The following is a 10,626-nucleotide window of genomic DNA, read 5'->3' as shown; positions in this document are numbered from 1 at the left end:
TCTTCCTCACGCCATCACACCTTGAGTTATGTTGAGAGAGAGAGAGAGAGAGAGAGAGAGAGAGAGGAACAGAGGAAGAGAGAGAGAGAGGAACAGAGGGAGAGAGAGAGAGGAACAGAGGGAGAGAGAGAGAGAGGAACAGAGGAAGAGAGAGAGAGAGGAACAGAGGGAGAGAGAGAGAGAGAGAGAGAGGAACAGAGGGAGAGAGAGAGAGAGAGAGAGAGAGAGAGAGAGAGAGAGGACTGGGGGGTCATGGTTGTACATGTCTCACCTTCTCACCTCTCTGGCTCGCTGCTTGTGGTGTAGAGGATGAATGTCCCTCCAGATGCCAACCAGATCACACTTACAGAGAGAGAGAGAGAGAGAGAGAGAGAGAGAGAGAGAGAGAGAGAGAGAGAGAGAGAGAGAGAGAGAGAGAGAGAGAGAGAGAGAGAGAGAGAGAGAGAGAGAGAGAGAGAGAGAGAGAGAGAGAGAGTAGGTGTAGGTGGCTGAGTTGGTTGAGGAGGTGGTGGAGGAGGAGGTGCTGGTGCTGGTGGTGCAGGAGGAGGTGGAGAGCAACTGATTACTCAACAAACAAAATTGCTTTTTCCAACCTTGAAAATCAAATTGCCAACACATTGAAACAAGCCTTTCATAGATGAATGCTCCAGGATAAAAAAAAATAAAAGTAAAGCGTGGGTGTGTAAACATTCTGGGTAGTCAAGGCCTGTTACCGCAGAGGAATTCACTCCAGTACCAAGGACAGCTCCCCCGCCCCGTTATCTAGTCATGGACGCGAGAAGCCTTCAGCAACACAATGCTTCCATTGGAAACTCCAGTTGTCCATGTAGGTCGATAACAGAATAAGTTCTATAATATATAATTTATTATGACTGCATAACTAGATAATAATCTAGCATCTCATATCAGCCAAAAATAGTTTGCAAGATCTTATAACTATGAACGAGCAGTAGTGGATTCCTTACAGTCTATAGGCCTATGCATCTCAACAAGGAAACAAGCAGTATATGAATGGCTAGGTGCTTCTGAATGTTGCTTATTTTTACCTTCTTCATTAAAGTTATGTTTTTTTAAACTCCAACATATTTGATTTTCATTTATTGAGAATAGTTTCATTTAGTCTTCCAGTCTTTATCTTCTCTAAAAAATGTACATTGTTTGTAAGTTTGTAGTTGGCTTAATTTTTTTTTTTAACTGTTATTACCCGGTTAAAAAATAAATAAAAAATCACTCAATACAGACTATGTCAATGCCCTGTTCCACCTGGTCTGAAAAGGACAGGACAATGAAAGCCAATATATTTACCACAGCCTCCATATAAGTGGCTTGCGGAAATCTCCCCCTAATCTCGAAATAGGTGTTAGATCATTTCCCTTGTGTTGTACTGCATGTATCACCTACATGCACAATGCCACATGTTTTCATAAGGGAACATCAAGGGGAGATTAGGACAAATCGTTCATATGTTCTCGACATGTTTATGTGACATGTTGTTAAGATGAGCCTTTCCAAAGTCAAGAAAAAAATCTTCCATTGTAGTTCAGTTTCATGCAGTTGACTTGACAGCCCATGATCAAATAAATCACACATAGAAATAACCTCCTTTAGAGACTTTTTTAGATTGAAGAAAAATACGAAGAGAAAACACAGTAATCGTAAATGCATAGGGGGGTACGACTCTAAAAGGTAGAACCTTTGGGGGTCGGAACCATGACCCCATTAACACACCTTGCTGGACCCCCCCATCTCTCTCTCTCTCTCTCTCTCTCTCTCTCTCTCTCTCTCTCTCTCTCTCTCTTACCGTGGCTCTCCACCCGTTTTCTCTCCCTCCCTCCCTCCCTCCCTCTCTATCCCTCTTTTCTTTTCTCTCTCTACCCCTCTTTCTCTCCCTCCCTCCCCCCCTCTCTCTACCTCTAATCTCTTATAAAGGCCTCCACACATTTAAATCACACACTGGTCTGCAGCGAGTAACACACACACACACGTGCAAGTGTTGCATGCATGTTCAATGCATGTGCCTGTGTGTGTGTGTGTGTGTGTGTGTGTGTGTGTGTGTGTGTGTGTGTGTGCCTGTGTGTGTGTGTGTGTGCCTGTGTGTGTGTGTGTGTGTGTGTGTGTGTGTGTGTGTGTGTGTGTGTGTGTGTGTGTGTGTGTGTGTGTGTGTGTGTGTGTGTGTGTGTGTGTGTGTACAGAGCACTCGGACAATGACCCTAATTAATAACGATTAGCCTTTCTCCGACACACACTCCCAAAATGTTCAAATGGAACATTAAAAAAGCGAAAAAAACAGCAATCGTAAATGCATAGGGGGGTACGACTCCAAAAGGTAGAACCTTTGGGGGTCGGAACCTGTCTGTAGTCTACCTGTAGGCATCCCTGAAAAAGATTCCTAACCCCTCCCTTGGTCTGAGATAGAACACCATCCCATCAATAACCTTTCCCATACAATATGATAAATAGATCAAAATGCAACCGTCAATGTGATTACAGCAGTACACTAAGGACCTAATCAACCCCATAATATACTCAGAATCAATAAGCATCATCTCACAGACATTGAAGAGACTCTCCACCCCCCCCCCCCTGCCTTCTCACACAGATGCTGAACCCATTAGAGGAAGAAGAAGAAGAAGAAGAAGAGGAAGATGAAGAAGAGCGAGAGAAGAGAGACAGACTCGGCGTTGCCATGGCAGTGGTCCGTAGAGAACAGGCCACCACATCCACAGACCTTTCGAGCCAATCAACTGAAAAGGTTTCACTTGCTCTGTTCTGGCCAACAGGAGTCATAGAGGAGGGTTTGGATACAAAGGACCATGTGGTTCCGTCTGTGCGTATATGCCCACCATTTTTTTTCTTTTTTTGGTTCTTTGCGTGGGTCGATTATAGGATGCATTCACCACAAACGGATGTCACGAACTATAGACATTGTTCACAGTGACTTCATCGTAGGATAAACGCATACAGCACCACACTTATTACAGGTCTGCTCCACATTGAGATACAGTTCACCTTGTGCCCTGTTGCATAAAACAAAAGCTCTTTCAATACAAACAGAGTTTGTATTGACCGGTCGCATTTATGATCATGGGTCAGCAATCACTACTATAAATATACTACACTATATACACTGTAGGACTAAATACATAGTTTGTGTTTTTCGACAGTGCAATATAAGATCCTGGCAGTAGAGGGGGCTAAGAGTACCAGCCTCCAATCCAGAACGACAGATTGCTTTCCTCTTTCAACCCATACTTCCATTACTATGGAGATATGATGGGTTTGAGATGCCTGGTTTATTTCCATATTTTTTCATAGCGCAGAGTTTGCTGAAAAGTTCTTTGCTTTTCCATTTGCTGCACTGGAAAGCCAGCTGGACAAACAGATCCCAAGGCTGTTTTTCAAAGCATTCTTCTGAAGCTTCAGAAAATAAATGTGGGGTGACAGGCTAGTTATATATCCATTTGTTATAGCAAAATTGTATTGCAAACCCACGGGCAATGTGTGCTCCGCCTAGATTACTTCATTATAGCCAGTGAGAAGCAAACAGTTTGTCTCTTGAGATTATTATTACGTTATTATTATTATTATGATTACATGCAAGCCACCGATATTGAAAATCTAGATCACCTGTTGATATGTAAAAACTGGAAAACATAAATTCAAATAATCTTTTTGGGGCTTCATCTTCGGAGGACGCAGACCTACAACATTTTCTTGGCTCTAAAAAATATATATATATCAGAAATCCAGAAGACAGTAGTCACTCGTCGCTGCTCCCTTCACCTCCAGGACTGATTGGACCCTCAGGCCTGAAAGATACCACAGGCTGACCTCAAACCAAGACGGGAGGGAGCCAGGGTCGTAGCGGTCACTTCTGCGGGCGACTGGCTTCTGATTACACTGAAACCTGTAATCAGTTGAAGGGCCTTCAGTCCAAATGACCTGTCATAGAAACTAGGGCATCGAACTGAATTTTAACTGACGTTTTCACGGTGGGAGATGCCACTCTTGAACAGAAAAAAACAGGTCCACTTTCCTTATGACAAGCTTGATTGAATCATCCCTTCCCTTCTTGATCAATGCTAACGTGATCATCCACTACTCATTAATCCATCAAACATCCCAGCAGTCACTCTGAATCGAATCAATACCGATTATCTGTGAACTGGTTTCTCTGTGAATCAGTTACTGTGTGGGGGTGGGGTTGTGTTTTTGAATGTGTGTGTCTGTGTGTGTTTCTGACAAAGAGTGGGTGAGCATGTGTGTGTGTGTGTGTGTGTGTGCTCGCATGCATGTGTGAGCGTGGGGGTATGTCAGTGTGTGTGTGTGTGTGTGTGCGTTAGTGGTGCAAGCGGAGCCACGCATGTGTGTGTGTGCGAGTGTTTGTGAATGTGTATGCGTACTGTGCATGTGTGAGCGTGGGGGTATGTCAGTGTGTGTGTGTGTGTGCGTGCGTTAGTGGTGCAAGCGGAGCCACGCATGTGTGTGTGTGTGCGAGTGTTTGTGAATGTGTATGCGTACCGTGCATGTGTGTGTGTACGCTGTTGTTTATCTCTTTCTGGGTGACATCCTCCTCTTGTCATCGCCGATGACGTCGTATCTGTCCTCACCCACAGCTGGAGAGACATCGAGTGGATTCTCCCCCCAGAGTACTGCCCCCCCCCCCCCACCCCCCGAACCCCAACAGCCCTACCCATCATCAACCACACAGTCCTTCAGCTTCCTCCTCCTCCTCCTCTTCCTCCTCCAACCGCACATGACAGCACGGGCCTCGATGTCATGCCGATTGGCTGTGGCGCACATTCCAAAAAAATAAAGCAAGACATTTTTGTCTGGTCATTTAGGACCACCATTTAGACATCTTCGTGGTTTCACAGTGGGCCCAGGCCATTAGCCAATAGGGTTCTAAGGATGGTCATGGCAGTCGATCTCTAAAAACAGTGGGATCGTCCGCGGTGAAATGAGATTGCAGTCGTCTGTTGTTCCCTGCCCCCCCCCCCCCCCACACACACACACACACACACACACACACACACACACACACACACACACACACACACACACACACACACACACACACACACACACACACACACACACACACACACACACACACGGCCCCCCACAGGCCGTGTCCTCAGCCCGACCGCTCGACACGTTAGCTAATAGCTCCATGCTATCGCTTCATACTGATGAGAGTGCGGGGCCAGCGATTCCGTAAACATTTGGCGGCGAGGGTCGCGGCCGCTGCTGGGGGCTCGGGGCATATTGCGAGGGAGCGTGATGACATTGTTGATGCGGGAGAACAAGCAGTCGCTTGTTCCTCCTCAGCCACGCACACAAGACGACACGAATGTGTTGAACTCCGAGGGCCCTTTCGTTGTGAAGCTGAAGGGCCATTTCTCTTTCTGGGATCCGCCCCTCCGAGAAAAAAAATTTGGCACATGAAAACTACTTTCTCAAGTTTGAACTGAATTGAATTAAAACACTTGCTTTGTCCATTTTCATCCATTAAAGTGCTTTATCCACAATGCTAGAAAGAAGGCCAAGCTGGCCACCTAGCCTACATGAGTCATTAAGTACAAAATCAAGGTGAGCTGAAAAATGGAAAGATTTATTTCTTTGTTAAAACACATCAAAGCAATCACACTTTTTAAGAGGCTTCCATTGGAAACTGGATGAATGATTTTGACTTTATTTCTCAAACGCCTTGGAATCAAAAGTTTTTGTAAAAACATCACTTTGCAGCTCATGCGTCACTTTTACCCACGCAAAAACACAAGCACACGCCACTGGCAGTGTGAAATAAGCAGGAAGGCAATGCCTTGGAGTAGAGATTTATTGAATTCATCCAGCAACCCTGCTCTCTAGTCATGGACGACCTTCTCCAACTCCTCTACCATTTACTTGGAACTACTATTCAGGAAAGGGTTTCACCCACGCTTTGACTTGGAGTCAAATATGTAGGGATAAAGTAGAAGGTCAGCTATTTTCTTAAAAAGTCTGTCTTTTAGGGCGTTTTAGCGTTGTAAAGAGTGAACATAGATAAACTAAATGGTAGCCAACTCATACCAAGGCACAAAAGAGCCGATTCAGATAGCAAGACGTAGAGGGTAAGGGTGTGTTGCTCAAGGGAGCCTACAGGTTAGCGTGCAGACATTGGGGGTGGAACCATGCACCTTACAGACTGGCAGTAAAACCCATCTTTTCCACTACAGGATCCTGAGTTGTTCAACAGGATCAGCTGGCAATCATCCCTGATTCCATCCCCATTCTCTCCAGTAGACACTGGGCAGACAGAAGGAGGCTTTCTTTCCCTTATGGTCCTCAGAGACTTTTTGCCATTTCTTTCTTCCTATCTCGCCCAGCCTCTAGCCCTCACTCTTTATCTCCATCTCCCTCTCTCTCTCTCTCTATTTTCCCTCTTCTCTCTACCCTCTACCCCCCCCCCCCCCCCCCTTTCATCTCTCGCTCTCTCCACACAATGGCCACGGAAGTTGAGCAGAGATGCAAGCGAACCGAGAGGTGGGTGTCTTGGTCAAGATCAGCATTCTTCCTCGGTGGGGGGGATATCTGCCATGTTTGTGTCCCACTGCTCTCCTCCAATGGCCGCCATTGTCTCCATCCTATCCCCCCCCCCCATCTCCATTGCCACACCTCCCTCCCTCACCGGGGAGACAAAGATTAGAGTCATCAGGGTTTGTGTTCGACCCACTCCATACATTCCTGCCCGCTATCGGTCCTCGAGGTCTGTGGGCCCGCGATGTCAACACATGAGCCAGTGTGCGCGGCATGTATATATTGTGCGGTGGAGTCCACGCCGACGTGACTGGATGTGTTCGGAGTTCATAGGCCAACACACGGCCATTGGTGTTGGTGGCCATTTTGGCTCTGTCATACAGGGATTGTGGAATGTGGATCTACACATTTGACACGCGTTTGCCCCTGTGGTATTTTGTGTGTGAATGGGCACACCGTCAACCTCTTGGGTCATCCGCTTGTTCTGAAGGAAAATAGTGGAAACTGATTTCACCCATATTTGTTTAGCCTTCGCTATGGAACGCTCAGTGTACATCATTATTTATATATATATATATATATATATATATATATATATATATATATATATATATATATATATATATATATATATATATATATATATATATATATATAGTCAATTCAAGTCATGGCACATGAGTCTTCTAACGGCGCAGAAAAGTGCAGAGTTTGGTTTTTTTGGCTCCTAGCTGACCTTCACTGTACGCAACCTATCTGGAGGCATCCAGAGCCAGATCCTCGCCTCTACCTGCTCTTTCTTGACATGCACAGGTCTTCTTCAAGTAAAGCATGTTACAATAGGGATTATTTCTTATGCCCCGATTCCTAGTCTGTCATGCTCTCGCATTTGAACTTAACAGAACCACGTACATGTTTCTGCTCAACAACCAAATAGCGTAATAGTAAAATAGAATAGTTGACAAAAAACAAAAAATCTCAAAAAGACCCTCTTTAACCCTTGAAGACCCTATTTGAATGCCTTTTATGGTTAAAGAGGGTATGATATGGTTAAGCTAACAGAAGTCCAAATAAACGTAATGTTGTTTTGTTTTGTTTATGGACACCTTTAGCAAACCTCGAAGGCCCGTCCTCAACTCACACCCATACGGAACAATTTTCCTTCTCTGAAAAGCTTCAGTTATATTAATATTCCTCTGTAAGGGGGTTTTCCCAACACAAAACCTTTGTTTCCTTGATGCCTCAGTGACTAAATATGACAGTTGATTCAGGAAGGGTTATTAACGGCGCAGTGACAGATTCAACCCAACTGCCCACATTTAAACCACTCTGGAAGACAAATTCAACCAAAACCACATCTTACTTGCTTTAAACAATGTACAATCAACTGTGTGATTGATGGGATTGAACTGGACATCAGTGCAGTCCGGTACCTCTACTCCCCCTATGTAGGTTCATGTTTCAGGGTCAAAGTTGAACTTAAACTTGCATTAATACATCCAAAACTATGTTTGACTATTTAATCATCAAGCAGACGACCCAATACATCCAATACGACTTAAAATTAATTCAGATGCATGTCATTAAGGAGCATGTCAGGTTTAGGTCTTCTTGGCCTAGAATGGCTGCACGGACTGAACCGGCACCCAGTACCCCTGGTCAAGCACCTTACCCCACGAGACTACTCTGCCCTTTGGATCACGACACCTAAGATACGCGATGTTTAGATCACTTTGCAACCACCGGTCGCATTTTCAGTGTCATCTTCTGCTGCATCCACTTCCTCGTGTTGTCTGACAGCGGTCATGGTTCCTGCTCCGCTCCTCTTCACTCCATGCATGTCCATTCAGTTCATGGAGAATGCAGATCCAAGCGATCCATTTAGTAGCTGTAACATGGAGGGACGGAGAGAGGGGATGGGCGATGTTGTCCCAACAATGGCCTCACAGTGCCACAGGCTGCTTAGCATCGGCCTCTGAGTTCACACTCATAGATCACCCTTGTTGTGCTTGCCGGCCACGGTGGGCCCGACAGCCAGGGGAACAATGACCCATGCTGCCCGTGCTCCGGGCGGCAGTGACTGACTCCACAGGCACTGAGGACCCAAAGAATGCTTGGAGCCATGCCACAGATGGACCCCCCCCCCCCCCCCCCACCCCACTCCGAACAACCACCACCTGACCCCTTCCTCATCTCCCATGATGCAACGGTTTGGGAGGGCGGGGTGGGAGGGGGGGGACGGACGACACCTTCAAAGGCGGCCCCGGTGGCGTCAGTTAGGCTCAGAGACAAACCGAACAGCGCACTCAGACCTCACAGGACTTTTGGATTGACTTGCAAGCGGACAGTACCGAACCCACCCAAAGCAGCTAGCATGGCCACCACAAGCTCCTCAGGGCTGAGCAAGAAGAAGAAGAATGCCCCAGGCCTGATGGATCAGATCAACACCTTCTTCGGAGGGGACCAGAAGAAGAGGAGCAAGGTGAGTTGACGATAAACCTCAAGTTGGTCTTTCTGCTCCGTCCTTTGTTAGATGTTTTTTTTTTCCTTTTCGAAAAAGCATATTGGATGGACGTTCGGATTGAGTACTTACCATTGTATTGCGTTTGGTGGAGTTTGATTCTGATCCCATAGAATACCTTACAAACAACTCTCTCCTGCCTAGATATTCACAGGGATAAACCTTCGACCCAGAGATAGTTGTAGGATAAACAACCACAATAAACTAGGAAGACATGTAATGTTGAGGATACTGCAGCTTTTTCAGAACGTCTAGAAATGGTCTTGGTTGGTAATGACGAATGGTGAGGTTCAATTAACCTCATCATGAGTTTACGTAACTGGAATGACCCATTTGGTCCCAGAGGATTTAAATGCAAAGATTCTGATAACATAACATCTGTTACATCTCTATGGCTTGGTAACCGTGATCGCACTGACTATTAACGTTAGTGTCTGGAGCTAGCAGTTGGTAAATGATGGACCCAACGTGGGTAGCTGTCGGTCTCTGTGGATCAGTGGGAACGGCGCAGGCAGGATTGTTGGCTGGGGTGCCAATATCTGAGCCTCCGCAAAACCATGTATGGGTCATGAATCGACTTCATTGAATCCATTCAACACTTTTCGCATCAAGACCGTAGCATACGATGATGGCCTATAAAACAAATCTCATCATGTTGTTCAGAGTGCTACGGATTTTGCAGGGCAGTTTTTAGCGTGCAACCGAGCAACTGACACAGGAAATGAGTAGCTCTTTAGTTTGGTTCTGTCCCAGAAGAAAAACTCATGCAAAACATTAGAAACAAAAATGCAATTAGTTCATTAACTATTCCATCCAAGCACATCGATATTGGCCTCCCAAATTAATCATCCCATATGGTTCTGCTGCTGCTTGCGCTTTCCTAAGCACGACAAAAAATAATATTAACTTTCACAAGGAAAACAGCTGCATATGATACGTATTATAAATGGACAAGGGTCTCACCAACTGAACGGAGCCATTGTCTCGGAAATGCTAATGAAATCTGCAGGGTTAAAGCAACGCGTAGGATGGGAGTGGTTGTCAGACATTCCCCAAGGCGTAGGCCTGAAAAATCCCAGAGATATTTCTACCAGCCTTGTGGTTGAATAATGTTTGCGGTTTGAACGTGAAATATGAAAACTCTTTTCAGCTGAACATGGCACTTGGGAGATGAGAACTGTCTGTAGTCTGTTGGTAGAAGCTTGTTTTTTGGCGTTTTTCATGTCAGCCATCAGCCGTCATTGCATTCAAATTGTCTTTGGACTGATGCATCATAGCAAAAACTCCTGGCCTGGTGTCATTGCCAACTTGCCATTTTAATGTTCAAGTGATTATTACCTCCTCCGTTTGAATACCATCCATGGGAATCATCTTCAGTAAAAATGGGATGACTTGTGAAACCTGTGTGATGTGTATTCCGTTCTAGGGGTCATTTCGGGGACACCTGTCCACGTCGCCCCAGGGAGCCTCTGCTCGCCGCAAGCCCAACGAGAGTGCAGTTGCACATTTCTTCAGAAGCTTCGTAAGTGTCACAGCTTTAGACTCCTCCCCCTTTCTTTTCTTTTTTTCTAAAGGTGTAAAACTAA

General features: G+C 45.6%; 1 protein-coding gene across 5 annotated transcripts in view; it reads left to right on the top strand.

Moving 5' to 3' along the window:
• Positions 1-8,782: 8,782 nt before the first annotated feature.
• mbpa (myelin basic protein a) overlaps positions 8,783-10,626 on the top strand; it is a 6,257-nt gene continuing 4,413 nt past the window's right edge. For 3 of the 5 annotated variants that reach the window (XM_060043239.1, XM_060043241.1, XM_060043238.1), the window contains exons 1-2: positions 8,784-9,001; positions 10,467-10,562. In XM_060043239.1, the coding sequence (XP_059899222.1) occupies positions 8,894-9,001; positions 10,467-10,562 (204 nt within the window). In that variant the 5' untranslated portion in view covers positions 8,784-8,893. Of the gene's footprint in view, positions 9,002-10,466; positions 10,563-10,626 lie in introns of all 5 variants that reach the window. The other 2 variants (XM_060043240.1, XM_060043242.1) reach the window with 1 other exon arrangement.

The sequence above is a fragment of the Gadus macrocephalus genome, chromosome 22 (assembly GCF_031168955.1).
Source record: "Gadus macrocephalus chromosome 22, ASM3116895v1".
Lineage (NCBI taxonomy): Eukaryota > Metazoa > Chordata > Actinopteri > Gadiformes > Gadidae > Gadus > Gadus macrocephalus.
The sequence above is the reverse complement of the archived record's forward strand: the minus strand, read 5'-3'. Positions and strand labels throughout refer to the sequence as shown.